Genomic DNA, 19664 nt, shown 5'->3' on the forward strand with positions numbered 1-19664 from the left:
CAAGTATAACTTAGGTAAACACGTATAATTTTCTTTTCTTATTATTTCTTTAGTTAAGAAGGAGCACAGTTGCAGTAAGGATCAGGCTCATAGGAAGTTTAAACGATTGACAGAAGGTCTTCATATTACTCAGTTCATTATATGAGTATAAAAACTCAGTCATGCATTATGTGTTCCATTCTACAGCAAAAAAAAAAAAGAAAGACTTTGCTGAGCTGTTTCAAATGTAAATGGTAATCAGAAGAGAAGTGCAAACATAATTAAATGACTATAAGTAACCTTTGCACAATAGTCAATAGTAAAACCATTTGGCAGCATTATTCAAGAATATTATATGTAGTAAAATTCATGCAGTAAACCTGTGTAATAAATGTTTAGCTGACATGGAAGGACCCATTGTAAAAAGTACATTAAGGGAAATAGATGTAGAAACTTGAAAGAAACAGAATAATCTTTGTACTGAAGGAAAAAGAAAAGAGGACCCCGAAAAGCGTCTAGCGTCTCCTTACTTCCCCGGCGTAGAGCCAGTCAGAAGCAGAACACTCTCTTAAAACCCTCTTTTGCGCGTTTTTGCGCATAGCGCAGCATCGGGCAGCGCCGCTTAATCAGGTTTAAACTATTCCTGGCTCCACAAAGTCTGCTCTTCACTTTTTCCCTTACAACTGTTCCAAATCTCAAAGTAAGCACTCTATTTTCCTTCTAAAACCCAGCAGTAGCTAGGATAAGTGTCTTATAAGTAAGCACTAATAAACTAAAGCACTACACCCTCTTATACTCCCTTTAAGTACTTGGCTCCCTATTGGTCCTTTTTGATCAAGTCAAAAAGTAATTCCTTCTACTATTCTGGCATGTCCAAAAGTCAGTTTCAGGTTTAATCTCCAGTCCAGCTGGTGAATATGGGAATCTTGAGGCAATGTTACAACTGCCTTATGTACACAGACCACCCTCTACCCTTCCCAACAAGCTCAAATATATGTGAGAGATGCAACTATATAGCCAAACTGGAAGCTGAGCTCTCTCAACATAGCACTGGCATGGTATGTACCCAGGGAGTGGCGCACTGCAACTGTGGTCCCACTTCACAAAGGCGGTGCCTCCACCAACCCTGGAAATTACCGTCCCATTAGCTTGACAAGCCTTATCTGCAAAGCCATGGAGAGGATCATAATGGACCTCATAAATAAAGACATAGGGAATTTGCAGACTTTGGATCCATCCCAGTTTGGCTTTGTCAAAGGCAGATCATGCCTTCTAAACTTGGTTGACTTTTTCGAAACAGTCACCAAAGCCATTGATGAGGGAAAGGCAGTCCATACAGCCTACCTCGATCTGGCTAAGGCCTTTGATACAATACCCCACTCGGGTATCATTGAAAAACTCATCAGCTTAAATGTTAACCCATACATCACAAGATGGGTTGCAAACTGGCTGAGTGACAGAACCCACAGGGTCAGAGTTGCTGGCGCCATGTCAGACTCAAAGCCTGTCACAAGTGGTGTACCACAGGGCTCAGTCCTGGGCCCACTCTTGTTTGGCATCTACTTTTCGAAGTACAAGCAAACACAGGAGGGTTATAGCTGACAAAGTTTGCAGATGACTGCAAACTGGGCCATAGTAGAAAACACATCTGACACAGATATCCTTCAGAAGGGTCTCACAGAAAGCGGATAACTGGTGCCAGAGCCATGGCCTAAAGTTAAATGCCAAAAATGCATAGTCATACCCTTCGGAAAAACAAGGTTACCCCTAGCTACCAAATAGGTGGCAATCCACTGAGTACAGAAGAAGTTATCAGGGACCTGGGGACCCAGGTTGATAGTAGTCTGTCATTCGACACCCATGTAGCTAAAGTAGTTAGGAAGACCTTCTACATTGCCCACCTTATCATGAAGGGATTCTCATCTAGATCAAGGGAGGTCATAGTCTCCCTATACTCATCACTCATCAGACCAATGATTGAATACAATGCCCCATTGAATGTATCTGACCCGACACTTGCAGCAGCTGGAGGCCACAAAGTTCCTCACCAAAAGGATAAAGGGTCTCAAACATTTGTCCTATGCTGCCCCACGGAAAGAACTGCAGCTCTATTCTGTCGCTTACCCGATGCTCAGAGGTGAACTTTGCCTAACATACAAGGCCATGTCAACCCCAGTTTTGATGAATATGCTTCACCTCAAAAATCCTAGATCCGTCAGAGCCACAAGGGCGGGAGGCTTAAACCTCGACACGGCTATTAATAGGGCGTGCTGGAGGGATAGATTCATCACCCAAAGACTCCCTATGCTGTGGAATAAAATCCCGGTATATGTGAGGCAGAGCACCTCGCTGGCCTTGTTCAAGAGAAATCTTGACCAATGGATGGGAGATCGCAGATATACCCCAGGGATTACCTCAGTGTCACTGCTCAACAGAGGCACAGCAAAATAATGGGTATAGTTCCCCATACTAAAGGGGTGGCTTAAGCCACAAAACTATGGGCTAGGCTTGTAAAAGCCCTCGGGCAGATAGCCTAGTATGAACCTATGAACCTATGAACCTATGGAGGAAAAGGTAATCACAAACACCACAAATCCAGTCTCACATAGACCTATCGCAACAGCAAACCAAACACATAAACACACAAAAACATACTCGGAGGCTCTAAATAAAAATCTGCCCAAGCAACAGAGACCTCCAAAGCAGACATCCAAGCAACTGCTACCCCACGACAATACCCACGTATCACATAGTTCACAAAGTCAGTGTGCCACACAGTCACAGCCCTTAAGGCTAAACAACACACCTAATACACTTGTAATAGGCGACTCTATTGTCAGACACACTGACGGCCCTCTCACCAGGCTGAACAAGGAGAAGGTCACTGTAAGCTGCCTGTCGGGTGCCAGGATCCACCACATAACACAAGCACTCAGGTCACTCCAAAGCAAGTACAAATATGACTCCGTCATTGTCCATGCTGGTGTGAATGACCTGAGACGTACCTCCTTGGATTACATGAAAAGAGACATAGAGGAGCTCTCTGATCATGTGGCCCAGGCCGGTATGACCCTGACCTTGAGTAGCATCTTACCCTCACCAAGAATGATACCACAGTATAAAGACAAAATGATCAATTTCAACAATTGGCTAAAGTATTGGTGTCACTCAAAGGGGATCCAGTGTCTGTCAGCCTGGGATGACATGCTTGACAAGCCACGTTGCTTCACTAGGGACGGCTTGCACCTGTCACCCCTGGGTTTTCGAATACTGGCCAAGGCTCTTGCCACCCCCATAGTGCCTTTTTTAGGCAAGGCTCAAAAGACAAACCCACCTCCTTAGACAACACAAGGAAAAAGAAACTAAAGGTAATGCTGCTCAGTGCCAGAAGTCTAAACCTCAAGATGCACGCACTCGAGGCTCTCCTCAGTATGGAGAATATCGATATCTGTGCAGTAACTGAAACCTGGTTCAAGGCTCCTGAGAGCACCCCAGCATTACCAGGCTATACCTCATACCATGCTTTTCGGCCCCAAAACTCGGACCAAACCACAAGAGGAGGGGGAGTATCCATATTCATCAAAGATACCCATACCTCCAGGCTAGTGGCATTGCACGAAGCATCTGAGACCATCCATGTGCAACTAACAGTGGGCAAAACTGCCTTCCAGTTTGTAGCCTGCTACAGACCACCCTCCCAAACTCAGGAACCCCACTCGGATTTCCTGAAGATACTGGAGAATATGAAGGTCTCTCCAAACACCATTATATTGGGTGACTAACTACCCAAACATAGACTGGGAGCACTACTTAAGCCCCAACACCCTAGCCCAATGGTTCCTAGAATTTATAAACTCAAATGCTATGGAACAACTGGTCACCACTCCCACAAGAGGGGAAAACATATTGGACCTGATCATCACCAACATGGGGACTCTGTGTTCCATACCAGAGGTATACCCCTCATTGGTAAGATCTGACCATAAATTAATCACTATGGACATCCATATCCCGTCCCCACCCCCAGCAAAGGAAACCACGGTCAAAAACTTCTCATAAGCAAACTTCCCACTTCTCAGAACTGAGGTGGAATCCTTCAAAGCCCCAGGGCCAGTGGAAAATACGGCCCAAACCGCAGAATCTTTTACAAACGCATTCTATGGATACCTACAGGAATGCATGGATCATGCTATCCCAAATAAAACCAAGACACACTCCTCCAAAGGCAGGAGACCTGTCTGGTGGACCCCAGCCATAAATAAGCTGTACAACAGAAGGAGGAAGCTACTACATGATAGAGCAAAATCCCTGAAAGGGAAGGCAACTCTGATCAGTACTAGCAAGAAACTACAATCCCTCATAAAATCATCTAAGGCTAGCTTCGAAAGAAAAATTGCACAAGACACTAATGATAATCACAAGGCCATCTTTAGTTATGTCAGAAACCTGGGTAGAAACTCCCAGATATGCTCTGAGTTAGTGCAAAATGACAAAATACACTGAACCCACAGACATTGCCAACATCCTGGCAGACAGGTTTAATGCAAACTCCCCCCCCCCCCAAATGAGCAAATGACTATCCCAACAGAGTGTAGCCTCCCTGACATCACAAATGCACAGGTGAGAGCTGCCCTCTCCAAAGCAAAAAACACAGCATCAGTGGGACCGGACGGTGTCCCGGCTGCGTTTTAGATGAGCTCCAAGAAGAACTGATCCCTTAAAATCACTGTTCAGTCTCAGCCTTACAACAGGATATGTTCCTTGCCTAAGGACAGAGTTCCTTTGGTGGGTAGAGGCTTGCAGCCACAACAAAGGACTCCCTTTCTCACAACCCCCTGCCATCCAAACTCTGATAACAGACGCATCAGACTGTGCATGGGGGGCTCACATGGCAGGCAAATGCATTCAAGGCAAATGGAGCCCAGGACAAATTCACATGCATATCTATCAAAAAGAAATGTCAGCTGTACAGACTGCACTGACAGCCTTCAAATACCTTATACTACCCACTCTGCAGGTTAGCCATGGCTCTGTGGAACACAGCCTTAAGCAACCAAGTGCACCTGCAAGCTCAATTCCTGCCAGGCAAACAAAATTCACTGGCAGATGACTTAAGCAGAAATCTAATGGATCCGCACGAGTGGAAACTGGAACCAAACTCATTCAAACTTCTAATACACAGGTGGACCTCTTTGCCTCCACCCAAAACCATCAATAAACAAATTTTGCACCAGAATTCCCCACAGCCAAACTTGGAAAGTGGATACCCTATCCTTCACATGGGAAAACCTCTCAATCTATGCCTTCCCCCCTCTGCCCCTCCTTCCAAAAGTACTCCTCAAGATCAAACAGGACAGGCCAAGGACAATCCTTATTGTACCAGACTGGCCACACCAGCACTGGTACCCACTCCGCAGTCTGACAGCAGTGCCACCCTGGTACCTACATCAGACCCCCTCTGTGCTGTCCCAGCAGGAGTCAGATTTTGCATCCTCAGCTGCAACCCCTGAACCTGGCAGCCTGGCTTATTCCCTGAATACATCACCAACAACCCTCAGCAAACAGATGCTGGATGTTATCCTTGAAGCCAGGAGGCCCAGTACTAGGAAATCCTATTCAGAAAAGTGGAATAGATGCTGTTCTTGGAGCCAGTCTCAAGGGAAGGACACAGCTGGGCCCTCCTTGCCTCAAATCCTAGATTACCTAGCAGAGCTGCTCCACAAAGGCCTATCCTTCTCATCAATTAACATTCATGCCTCTGCCATCTCAGCTCATTACAATACTGAGTCCACCCCTCTTCTTTCACCCTCTGATCAAACAGTTCCTGAGAGGAGCTAACAATTTAAGAGCCCAAAGGAGAGCTCCCACTCCTGCCTGGGACCTTAAATTTGTAATAGAGAAGCTCACACTTCCTCTTTTGAGTCTGCTGCTACAGCAGAGTTAAAATTCCCCTCTTGGAAAACAGCCTTACTGCTAGCCATCACTTCAGCAAGAAGAGTGTCTGAGTTACAGGCCCTTATGTCTGTGGAACCCTTCATTATCTTTCATGCGGACAGGATTTCCCTCATGACTAACCCATATTTTATGCCCAAAGTGGTATCCAGTGTGGCTTTAAACCAATCCATCCATTTGCCAACCTTTTTTCCTAATCCTCAGAATAAAGGGGAAAGGATCCTGCACTCCTTGGACATGCACAGAAAGCTCAGGTTCTACCTTGACAGGACTAAACCTTTCAGAAAATCTGACCAGCTGCTAGTCAGCTTTACTACAGGGGCAGAGGACAAGGTCCTTTCGAAACAAACCATTTCTAGATGGATAGCACACTGCATCAATTTCTGCTACAAACACCATGGAAAGCCTACCCCACAGGGGATCTGGCCTCATTCCACTATGGCTACCTCAACCTCTACAGCTTTTCTCAGGGGAATTCCCTACCAGGGACATCCTGGAAGCTTCATCCTGGAGTTCTGTACACACCTTCACCAAGCATTACCACTTACCTATCTTTTCTAAATTCAGAGCTGGATTTGCCACAGCAGTCTTATAAGGTCTGCTAGCCAGCCCTACTACTTTTTGACTGCCTCCACCCTTCCTTAGCTTTGGGAATCAACCCAAGTGTGATGACTGCAACAGTGAAACACAAAGAACATAGTACAGTTGTGTACACTTACCATAAATGTAGATGTTCTAGTGTATTCACTGTTGCAGTCCTGGTTACCCTCCCTCCAGCCCCCTGTCTTTCTATACTTTCTACCTGTCCTCTTTTTGGCCATATCTTATGGAAATGGTATTTACTTTTTACTGGAGGTGTTCCACACCATTTGATTGCTTCCTATTTTGGGGGCTGCTGACATCTGAGGCAAGAAAAACTGATGTAATGGCGTCGGCTGCATGTTTTATACCCCTAACAACCTGACGTTATTGATGCGGCGACAGCATCCGACGCAGAAATTCCAAGACTCTGGTATTCGGGCCTACTGAGGGCTACCTGCAGGCAGATAACCCAAGTGTGATGACTGCAACAGTGAATACACTCAAACATCTACATTTATGGTAAGTGTATACAACTGTACTTTCTGCTTATATTGTTCCCACAATTCCCATTTTTCCTATGTAATTTGCTCCTACCCTTTTCTAAAGATCCCATTTGCAGTTGTTTTATCCCCGTTGCTATATTCACTACTTCTGGTACTATTGACTTAGAATTTGATTTCCATTTTCTAGTCAATACATTTTGCAGCCACCAGAATCAGACCCAACAAGGCCTTACTATGTCTAGGTAGTTGTGATTCTTATAAAGACTTGGATCACATAACAGCAATCTGGTGAAGCTCTTGTGATAGGATGTTTTTTTGAGGGACTCTACAATGTACAACAGACCAAATTAAAACTCATCTGCTGAAATTAGTTTTTGAAAGACTCAGCATTACTTTTATGCAAAAAATATGTATGAAGCAAAAGTAGTTTTCAAAACTCACCGTGACAGTAGAGCTAGAACATACAAGTGAGGTATGGGCAGTTGTTCTCTGCATAAATATGCACTTTAATGTTTTCCAGTTTATATACTTGCTGAATTATTTTATATGTTTTAACTTCTGGAATTATATTTTTAGCTACTTGTGTTTTGAACCTTTGAGTCTCTAGCTTCTGCTAGTAGCTTTTTTTTACTTTGATCAAGTTTAGTAAGTTGTCACAGAAGTATTTTCATTTACCCACTTAGGATGTCTTTGGTTAAGAGCCTGAATGTTGTTAAATGCATCCACTATGTATGTAACAGTACTCTGACATCATATGCTTCTACCTTCTCCCTTGTGTGTGTGTGTTGCCGTGTATATGTATATATGTATGTATGTGTGTGTTTATACACACACACACACACACACACACATATATATATATATATATATATATATATATACATACACACACACACACACACACACACACACACACACACACACGTAGTGTGTTAAATTGTTGAAAATTTCATTAAGTTTGTAATGTCAAACATTAGTTTCATAATTCATGTTGATTCCAAGCCTGCTTCCTATTACCTTGTGAATTAGAGTAATATTTAACAATTGTTCCTGAGTTTGGGCTTTTATCTTTACATTATTTTTCCAGAGCTCTTGAGCAAAGAAGTTGAAAGGAATGGTACACTCTTGCAGAATGGCTGTGATTTTGTATAATTTTTTTTTGTTTTTATCAGACTTTGGTAAGTCTAAACCACCTGTGATTGCATGTTGCTATAAAACATGTTATTCATGTAACCTTATATGTTTGCAAGAGCAATATTAAATATCAGCTCTGTGACTGTTTTTTGTCTCCCATTATTTTTGGCTATATCACTGATTCTTGCATTAAAACATTGAGAGGTATTTACCTCTCAAGTGTGCAAAAGTTTCATAAAATGTCTAGATTTGTTTCACATTTTCCCTGGCAAATCCTTCATAAATTGTCTAGATTTGTTTGACATTTTTCCTGGCAAATCCTTTGAAGATTGCAGTCAGTGTCACTGAGTAAGGTATTCAAGTGTTAGAACTTCATATGCCTCATGATTGGAAATGGATGTTGAAATAAAAACTTGTTAATCTGGGAACATTTTACATTCATAACAGCAACATTACAACTCTATCCTTGATTTTCACCTTTTGTCCATCCTCCATTATTTTTATTAATTGTATATGATTCATGGTTTATGGTGTTAGGGCATGGTGAGGACTGTAATATACCTCTCAAATCAGTCAAGTGCCCCGAATGCCCAGATTTGTCTTAACAGTTTTGCTCTGTTGTTAATAAACCTTGTGCTTTTTGCAAAACCATTGAGGTTATCAGTCCGTAAATAAACAGATATTTGACTTTCTATCCTTTAGAAAATGCATGGTAATAAAAAACCTAATCTTGCAGCATGTGAAGTTTATCAGAGCACTGTCTAAAGTCTGTTAAAGTTTTTTTTGGCCCATCTCTCTCCCAACATTAGTTTTGTTTCCAAGTCTTGCATTAAGAAGTTGATATATGTTTCAGGTTACATAATATGCCTTCTATTTTGGTTGGACATCATTTTATTATGTATTTATTTGACATTTGTTTACTGGGGAAGTCCAACTAGGTGGGTGCCCATTTTCAGAGGAAACCCAGAGAGAAAAACTGCAGAGACAATTAGCATATTACATTAGCTTCATACAGAGCAACAGTGAAAGTTTTCACATACAAGAATGAATGTGCAATAATGGATAGCACATACTTTTTACATATATTAGATGAAACATATTTGCACATTAATTACAGACATTAGACATTACTAAGGAAACTATATACACAAGACAAGTGGTCTTAAATATTTTTTTTTTATTATAATGTGTTTAGTATGCGTATCTTATAGTACAGTGTTGAGAGAGGAGAGGAATTACAGGGGAGAGAAAGGAGGAGGTAGAAATGTATGTGTTTATTAGTAAAGTATGGGGTATGGCTAGGGAATAAGCAAAAGGGAGAAAGAAAAGTTAGGGGACTGTGTAGTGATAGTAGTAGTGTATGTTATAGGTCAAAGAAGCAATAAATTATAAACTGTGTTAAATATAAAAGCAAAATGGAGACTAATACTGTTACAAATGCAAATTAAGGAGCTCTTTGATTAACCTGGTATAGAAATTACTGTTCTGTCAAAACCAGCAATAATATGTGTAACACACACACACACCTTTTGATAACGTTGTGCTTGATGTGGGAGCAGTGTTAAGAAGCATTTATCTACTAGGTGGCTTAAATCTGTTGCAGTTAAAGCAAAGAAATGTTATATTGTCACTAAAAAGCTGTAATTGATGAAAATAATGTGTATATAAGTTGCAGTTTTCTTACATTGGTGAACCTGGTAATATTAATCAAAGTTCAGTAAGTCAGTAATCATGTCAGAGTTTTGTTCATATGTAGGTACTAGGCTATTGGCCCTAGGGCCTATACAAGCCTAGCCAAAAAGGTACCCTGGCTTTCGCCACCCAAGAAAATTATTTTCCTGTGCCCCTGTCAAGCAGAACCACAGAAGTGATCCCCTCGGTGAATTTCCTATTACCCATCCAATTATCAAGATTTTTCTTGAAGAGTGCTAATGAGGAGCTCTGTTTGACATAGATAGGTAGTCTGTTCCAAAGTATGGGAAATCTCTGGGACAGGAATCTATCCCTCCAGCATGTTCTGTTTATTGTGGTGACAAGGTTTAGGTCCCTAAAGCATGTAGCTCAAAGGGATTGGGATTTCTTTAAGTGGACCATGTCCAACAGCTTTAGGTTTGACATAGCTTTGTATGTTAGGCAGAGATCACCTCTGAGTAGGCAATATGCACAGAGTAAAGCTGGAGTTTTTTGAGTCTGAGTAAGGCATCTGTTTGAGGCCAGTAATCCTCTTTGTGAGGTATTTTTGCGGCCTTTCCAGTTGTTGTAGATGTCTTGTGAGGTACATACCAAAACGGACGTTGTACTCTATAATGGGTCTAATGAGTGATGAGTAGAGGGGAACAATGACCTCTTTTTGTCTGTTTGAGAAACCTTTTGTGATGAGGTGTGCCATGTAGAAGAATTTCCCGACCACTGTGGCGATGTGATTATCAAAGGAGAGACTACTGTCCACCTGTGTTCCAAGGTCTCTTATCACACTTTCGGTGTTAAGTAGACTACCGCCTATGTGGTAGTTCATGGGTACAGAGTTTTTACCAAAGGAGATTTCAATGCACTTTTTGGCATTGAGCTTGAGACCATGGCTTTGACACCAGCCATCTGTCTCAGTGAGGCCCTTTAGTAGGATGTCCACATCGTTAGGAATTTCGATTATGGCTCCTAGTTTGCAGTCATCTGCGAATTTAGTTAGCCAAAGACCTTCTGTGTTGGCCTGAACTTCAGAGAAGTAGATGCCAAACAGGAGAGGACCCAGGACTGAACCCTGTGGTACTCCACTTGTCACTGGTCTGAAGTTTGATTTGGAGTCTGCTACTTTCACAGTGTGGGGTCTGTCAGTAAGCCAGTTGGCAACCCATTTTGTGACACAGGGATTTATACCTAGTTTAGTGAGTTTATCTATAGTTCCACAGTGGGGGATGGTGTCGAATGCCTTGGCGAGATCTAGATAGGCTGTGTGAACCACCTTACCCTCGTGTATGGCTTTGGTGACGACTCCAAAGAAGTCTACAGGTTTAGGAGACATTATCTGCCTTTTACAAACCCGAACTGTGTGGGGTCCAGAGTTTGGAGATCTCCAATGTCTTTGTTTGTGAGTTCCATGATGATACGTTCCATGGCCTTGCAGACCAGGCTCGTCAGGCTAATGGGGTGGTAGTTCCTGGGGTCTGTTGTGCCCCCCCCCCCTTTGTGGAGTGGGATAACCATTGCGGTGCACCATTCAATGGGCACAAAGCCTGAGGTGAGGCTATGATTGATCATGGTACTTAGGTTGGGTGGCAGTTCATTCTGTAGTTCGTGTAGAAGGCAGCCTGGGATGTTGTCAGGTCCCATGGATGCTGTGTTCTTGGCTTTGGAGAGTGAGGCTTTTACCTGTGCAGCCGTGATTACAGGAACTTTGCATTCTTCCGGTATAAAGATGGGCCCTTTAGGGGGTGAGAGGGGGGTAAAGTTAGCACTGAACCTATCTGCCAGGATGTTGGCAATAGCAGTTGGTTCTGTATATTTAGTGTCATTGTGCTGTAACTCAGAGCAGATCTGTGTGTTGCTATTGAGATTCTTGACATAGCTATAGAATGCTTTGTGGTTGTGTTTAGAATTAGTGGCGATTTTGTTTTCATAACTAGCTTTGGAGGATTTTATGAGGGATTTCAGCTTCTTACTGAGGCTGACCAGGGAGTTCCCCCAATCATGGGATTTTACTCTTTTTTTTCAACAGTTTCTTTCTTCTGTTGTAGAGTTTGTTTATGGAAGACCACCAGATTGGCTTCCTTTTTTTGGTGGATAGCATCTTGGTTCTGTTAGGGATAGCACAATCCATGCACTCGTGTAAGTGCTTATAAAGTGCGTTTGTATTAGGATTCAGCAGTCGCACCTCTATTGTCCATCTGCATGGGTGTCGTGAAGTTTGCCACTTCTGTCTTAAGAAGCGTGAAGTTGGCTTTGGAGAAATTCTTTACTGTTGTTTTCCTAATGGGAGGTGGGAGCGGGATGTGGCTGTCTAAGGTGATTAGCTTGTAGTCGGATCTGACCAACGAGGAGCTGACCTCTGGTGTGGAACACCAGTCACCCATGTTGGTGATGACCAGGTCTAGGATATTGCTGCCCCTGGTGGGGTTGTGGATAAGTTGATCCAAGGCATTGGAATTGATGATTTCCAGAAAACGTTGAGCAAAAGAGTTGGTACATGAGTAGTTTTCCCAGTTAATGGTAGGATAGTTGAAATTACCCATTATTAATTTGTTGGGTTGTACCTTAATATTTTCCAGTGTATCAAGAAAAGAGGAGTGGGAATCCTGGAGCATGGTGGGGGGGGGGGTCTGTATCAAGCTACAATCTGGATTGCGGTTTTGCCCAGAGTTAGTTGAACTTGGATAATCTCGGATGCATTATGCTGAGCAACTAGATTGGAGGTGTGGATATCCTTAATGAATATGGACATGCCTCTACCGTTAGTGTTTCAGTCCGGGTTTGGTGGCTGAAAGGTGCGGTATGAATTATAGCCTGGTAATGCAGGGGATGTCCTTCAAGGATGCATCTGCAGTCCTTACAAATGGGTTGTCCTGTCGTCAGGCAGCCCTTCGGTCGGCTGGATTCCAAAGTCTGGGTCTGGCCTCGGCTGATGTCGCACTTCACCCGACGTCATAGCTGCAGTTCTTCGGGTATAAAGGCATCAGCCGGCGCCATTTTCCTCAGTCTTTCTTGCCGCGTGGCGCCCGAAGCAGAAGCTGTTCGCAAGTGCCGGTCGGTCAGAACCAGAGATTACTACTACCGAAGACTTCTAAAAAGCTAAGTACCCCGTTGGGGACTCTTTCTTGCCTCAGCCGATGTCAGAAAAAGTGAATAACTGTTTAACTTGTGGGAAACAAATACCTCACAAAGATTTCCACTCTTACTGCTTACCTTGCTTAGGCCCAGACCACGACGTAGCAGCTTGTCTACCCTGTGCTTCTTTCAACCGACGGACGGTTAGACGTTGGTCGGAATTTGCTGAAGAGTTTTTCGGCTCTGCTTTTGCTTACATTATGCAGACGGATACTCCGACTACGCAAATTTCTAAAAAGCGCAAGGAAAAGGACCGACACTCGCAGTCCGCGGTTTTGGCCGAAACCGCGGTTAAGCCAACCGCGAGTGTCTCGGTTTCGGCTGAAACCGAGTCCACGGTTCTTCCTTCGGCCGAAAGCTTGCCTCCTACCGAGGCCTCTTCCAGCTTGTCAGAATCTGCTACTGAAATCCCACCCGCTCTTGCAGGCTCACAGGATTTATCTGATACTATCCCTTTGGATATTTCTACCCCTGCACGTGGAGCTGCTAGGCCACCTGCATCCATGTCGATTAAGGCCTTTGCCAGGGCTAAAGCAGCAAAATCTACCAAAACTGTGCCTGCTAAGACCCCCTCTCACAGGCCTAGCTCTAGTTCACAAATGCTTAGTCTAGCAGAGGATCTCATTTCTTTGATCCGGGGATCCCAACCACATCCAGACAGGGCCTCTCACCCACCTCCAGAGAAGAGGACTAGAGTAGAGCCCCCTGAGCCAGTTTCTTCAGATGACTCCTCTGATGAATCAGATAATTCAAACCCTCCAGAGGGCCCCTTTTCTCCTTATGAGGACTCGGATGCAGAAGAATCCATTCCTTCTGCCTCTCCGCCTGAGGAATTTTCTTTTGGGGAAACCTTGCATGCTATGAGGGAACAATTTCAATGGCAGGGCCAGGATTTTTCAGACTCTAGGAAAAGGCTTAGAACCTTTTGCATTTACCACAGCATAGGCCTTTAGCCATTCCTCCAGTACTTACTGTTGTGGATGATGCATTTAATGATGCTTGTACTGCTCCTGATTCTCTTCCTCCGGCCCCTGCTAAGCCCGATAGGTACTACAGGGTTCGGACACACATTATCATTTGTATAAGGCCCTTTTGCAGATCCGAAACTATCTCCCAGGGACCCAAGGCTGTAGCAGCTACCTCTGCCAAAAACCCTCCCTCTGAAAGGGAATCTAGGGCCTAAGAGAGATGGGGTAAAAAAGTTTACACTTCTGCTACTCTTTCAGCTAGGGCCTTGAACTGTCAATTCCACATGATTCAGTATCAGGAATTTATGTTAGACCAGTTAACTAAAAACTGTCCTCGGATGAACCATTAGACAAAAATCTGTACAGGAAATGGTACATAACATTCAGCAGGTCAGTAATCATTCTTTAAAATGCGGCTATGATGCACTGGAGGCTTCCTTTAGATCAGCCATGACTGGCACAGTGATCAGAAGACATGCATGGTTAAAAGAGCAGTCCTTACCAGACCATGTTAAATCAAAGCTCCTAGATGCTCCCATGGATAAGCTCAATTTGTTTGGCTCCCCTGCACAGCAGGTGCTGAAGAAGGTGGAAGAGAAAGCAAAATCTGTCCAGACAGTCAAGGATTTCCTGCAGGTCCAGCCTCCAAGGTTTAGCAGGAACTGGCCTTCCAAGAATTGGTCCTTTCCAGACACCTCCAGAGCTCCGAGAGAAAGGAATAGGCGCTCAAGAGGCAGGGGTCAATCCAGAGGTGCCTACAGGGGACGTCAGTGGCAGGCTAACAACCAGCGAGGTACAGCCACAGATCCAGCCACCACCACTTCCACAGGACAATCACAGTGACTTGGCTCTGGCACCGCCTACCAGGGAACAACTACAAGCACCCTTAGGCAGGAAGCTAGCCTTATTTTCAGTAAACTGGCATTACATCACAGGAGACAAATGGATTTTACAGACAATAGACCAAGGTTACAGGTTTCACTTCCATACTCTACCAAGGAAGAGAGGAATGCCAAACCTACCTCCAAATCAGAGAAGAGAAGCTCTAGAACAAATAACTTGCTTACTAAGGATGAGAGCTGTAGAAAGGGTACCATCTATGGAACAAGGGCAAGGATTTTACTCCAGACTCTTCCTGGTACCAAGAAAAGAAAACCAATGGAGACCTATTCTCGACCTGTCCGCTTTAAACACATACCTCATTGTTCCAAAATTCAAAATGCTGACCCTACAGCAGCTTCTTCCCATGCTGGGCAAGGAGTCTTGGCTGGTAACTCTAGATCTCAAGGAGGCATACCTGCACGTCCCCATACGACCAAATTGCAGAAGATACCTCAGATTTCTTGCAGGATCAGAGCATTATCAATTCTCAGCATTGCCCTTTGGCTTATCTACTGCGCCCAGAGTATTCACGAAATGCCTGACATCAGTAATTGCTCATTGCAGGCTTCAGGGAATTCAAATTTACCCTTACCTGGACGACTGCCTGTTACAAGCGGACAACAAAAACAAATTAACAAAAGATTTGGAAAGGGTCATTCATCTACTACAAGCCCTGGGATACACAGTCAATATAAAAAAGTCAAGGCTGATACCATCCCAAAGGATAACCTTCTTGGGTGCAGATCTGGACACATCAAAACAAATGGCATTCCTGACAGTAGAAAAACAAGAGCAACTCCCTCTCTACTTCATGGCTTTAACAAAGCAGAACCAGCTAACAGCAAGAAAAGTCCTGCAAGCCCTGGGTTACATGGCATCCTGCATAATATTGATTCCACATGCCAGGCTACATATGAGGAAGTTACAGTGGTACCTAAGGAATTTATGGTCTCAGCACAAACACAGCCTAGAAACCCAAATTCCAATAATTCCATGCCTGAAGCAAGAATTCCAATGGTGGGCTCAGGCCTGTCAATCAAACAAAGGACTGCCCTTCCACAACACTCAACCAAGCCAGACCATCACAACAGACGCCTCAGACCTCGGTTGGGGGGCACACATGCTGGACAAGTGCATACAAGGCTTATGGACTCAAGACCAGCTGCACCTACACATAAATCAAAAGGAAATGCTGGCAGTAAAACTGGCAATTCAGACGTTCAGACCATTTCTTCGACGGGGTCAACTGCTGATAAGGACGGACAACACCACAGTTATGTGGTACATCAACAAACAGGGAGGCACACATTCATACCCTCTATGCCGGATGGCAATGGACCTCTGGAATGTGGCCCTGAGCTTCAACATTCAGTTACAAGCAATTTTTGTGCCAGGAAAAGAAAATATACTAGCAGACATCCTAAGCAGAACTACCACGGATGCCCACGAATGGATGCTGCATCCGGACATCTTCAAAACCATTACAGGGAAATGGGGAATACCAGAAATAGACTTATTTTCATCCCCACACAATCACCAACTGAAAAAATTCTGCACAAGGACGTACCACCCACTTGCTTGGAAAGTGGACTCCCTATCTTTCAGTTGGAAAAACCTGACAGCATATGCATTCCCACCTCTTCCTTTGATGCACAAGGTGCTATTGAAGATCAAAGAAGACCGTCCAAGGATCATCCTGATAGCTCCAGACTGGCCAAGGCAACACTGGTACCCATTACTGAGGAGTATGTCTCGGGAACAAATATGGCCTTTGCCCCTAGTTCCCTTGCTGTTAACACAGAACAACTTCAAAACCCTACATCCAAACCTGAAAACACTGCAGCTGGCTGCCTGGAACATTGCGTAAGACCAAATAACCCAGATTTATCTCAAAGGGTTAAAGACATTATCTTGGAGGCTCGCAGACCCTCAACAAGAAAAAATTATTCAGCAAAATGGAAAAGATATCTCATGTGGAGTACTGCAAAAGGAGAGAATGTGTCACTGGTAAACATAGCTAACATCCTGGAATACTTGGCAGAGCTCTTCCACAATGGCCTGTCCTATTCTTCCATTAAGATTCATGCATCAGATATTTCAGCAGAATACAACTTGGATCCTCCAGTCTTCTCACATCCTCTGCTCAGGCAGTTTCTGAGAGGAATTAAAAATGTAAAACCACCTAGGAAGCCACCATTGCCAGCATGGGACTTGAACTTTGTGCTAGAAAAGTTGACACTCCCTCCTTTCGAGCCAGCAGCAACAGCAGAATTACAGTACTTATCATGGAAAACTGCTTTCCTGCTTGCAATCACTTCAGCAAGAAGGGTATCTGAACTACAGGCATTAATGGCAGTACAGCCCTTCCTGATCTTCCATCAAGATAGAGTGTCCATGAGAACTAATCCTACTTTTATGCCAAAGGTGGTCTCCAGGGTATCCTTAAATCAAGCTATCCACCTGCCTACATTCTTCCCCAACCCACAGAACAGGGGAGAAAGACTGTTGCATACCTTGGATGTACATAGACAATTACATTACTACCTGGACAGTACCAAGGGCAATAGAAAAACTGACCAGCTACTGGTAGCATATGCAACAGGAATGGAAGGAAAAGCAATTTCAAAACAGACAATCTCCAAGTGGATAGGAAATTGCATTAGATTCTGTTACTCCTACCATGGGAAGAAAACTCCAGAAAACATCAGGCCTCACTCTACAAGGGCTACAGCCACTACCACAGCTTTTTTACGAGGAGTGGCTACCAAAGACATTTTAGAGGCTGCTACTTGGAGCTCCGTGCATACATTTGCCAAGCATTATAATTTACCCTTATACTCCAGATCCCGAGCAGGTTTTGCCACTGCTGTTTTGCAAGGGATCTTAACTACACCATAATCTTATTTCTCCTCCTCCCCCAGTTTGGCTATGGTATTCTACCCATTTGTAAGGACTGCAGATGCATCCTTGAAGGACATAGTACAGTTTTGTACCTACCATAAATGTAGATGTTCGATAGGCATGCATCTGCAGTCAGGATTACCCACCCTCCTTCCCCTCTGTGGTACTCCTAGGGTATTTGCCCATCTTGTAGCTAGCTGGGGGAATCTATTATGGTGTATTTGTTTGTATATATGTACATACATGCTTATTTTTTGTTTGCTCTCTACTGTTTGGAACCATTTGCATTTATCCAAATTTAGCCTTCCTAGAGGGCACCTGGCATCTGGGGCAAGAAAGACTGAGGAAAATGGCGTTGGCTGATGCCTTTATACCCGAAGAACTGCAGCTATGACGTCGGGTGAAGTGCGACATCAGCCGAGGCCAGACCCAGACTTTGGAATCCGGCCGACCGAAGGGCTGCCTGACGACAGGACAACCCATTTGTAAGGACTGCAGATGCATGCCTATCGGACATCTACATTTATGGTAGGTACAAAACTGTACTTTCTCTCTGGAGCTTTGAACCAGGTCTCTGTCACTGCACAGATGTTATTGTTCTCCATTTTAAGGAGTGCCTCGAGTGAGTGCATTTTGAGGTTTAGACTTCTAGCATTGAGTAGCATTACCCTCAGATGTTGCTTGCTTGTACCTGTTATGGTGGTGAGTTTGTCATTTGAACCTTGCCTAAAAAAGGCACTATAGGGGTGGCAAGAGCCTTTGCCAGTATCCGGAATCCCAAGGGCGACAGGTGCAGGCCATCTCTGGCAAAGCAGCGTGGTCTGTAGATCATCATCACCAGGCAGACAGATATGGGATTCCCTTAGAATTACACCAGAAGTTTAGCCAATTTTTAAAGTCAGTCATTTTGTCCTTGTTGGTATAATATGCAGCTAACTAGCACCTTTGTTGATTCCTCAGTGTTGTATTAATCTGGTCACTTATTCAGTAATTAGACATGAGTTTAATACTACTTATTTAGAAAATACAGCAGCTTAACTGATGACTCCCCTTTGTCTCTCTGGCCTGTGGATTACAGTTAGCCCATTAGATAGTTTCTTAATAATTTTAGTTTAGAAAATGCTCCAACTGTGATGCATCATTTTTGGTCCTTCTCCAATTGAGGATTACTTGGTCAAGAATACGACATTAGAGTTTTATATTATTTATCCAGAGAATGCTGCATTTTCGGCTTTGGGCACCCAGATTTAGTTCTGCCTCTGAAAATGATTACTTTTTATGGTCAGTGAAGATTAGTCAGTTAGTGCTGGGTTTCATACTAGTTTTTGTTAAGAAAATGCAGCAACTATCCTGATGCCTCAGTTTTTTTAAGTTTCTTGCAATGTGTTTTGCTTTTCTGGTAAGTCAGAAAGGATAGAAATTGCAGTATTGTCAAACATTTGAGTTTCAGAATAGTCAAGTCAGAAAGTGCATGTTGATGCGATATCTGTTGTTTTAAATTTAGTAAATTAAGTTAAATAGATTTAAAATTTGTTTGTCTTTTCAGCCCTTTGACCAAATGGTCAGTAATGGATGTGGAGGACATCATATTGCTGTTTATGCAGTGTATGTTTCAGTTTTTTTGCAGTAAATTACAATGAATGAATTAAAATCAGTAGTGCCTATGCCAGGCAAAATGTAGCACCCTGGGCTGGTACTATGCCCCCACCCCGCTCTTCCTTTGAAGAACAAAAAAAAAAAAAAAAACAAAACAAAAAAAAGGACCCTCCTTATGCTGGCACACCAACCAGGTGGTCAGATGCATGACAACCCCCCTGCCATTCAGGCCTTATTTCTCTGCTCTGTCCCCAACCTTCCTTCAGCATATTTTACTTTAAAAAAAAAAAAAAATTGTCTTTTAAACTACAGCAAACTCTTTCCTACAAATGTAGCATACAGTTGCTAC

The 19664-nt window shown here is 43.5% G+C and overlaps 1 protein-coding gene across 1 annotated transcript in view; it reads left to right on the top strand.

The window, feature by feature from the left end:
* Positions 1 to 19664, top strand: part of FAM234B (family with sequence similarity 234 member B) — a 1027012-nt gene that overhangs the window by 48100 nt on the left and 959248 nt on the right. Inside the window, exon 2 of the mRNA XM_044087023.1 lies at positions 19266 to 19324. Within this exon, the coding sequence (XP_043942958.1) occupies positions 19266 to 19324 (59 nt within the window). The remainder of the gene's footprint in view (positions 1 to 19265; positions 19325 to 19664) is intronic.

This window comes from Protopterus annectens, chromosome 1.part1 (assembly GCF_019279795.1).
Source record: "Protopterus annectens isolate FY-2018-M chromosome 1.part1, PAN1.0, whole genome shotgun sequence".
Classification (NCBI taxonomy): domain Eukaryota; kingdom Metazoa; phylum Chordata; order Ceratodontiformes; family Protopteridae; genus Protopterus; species Protopterus annectens.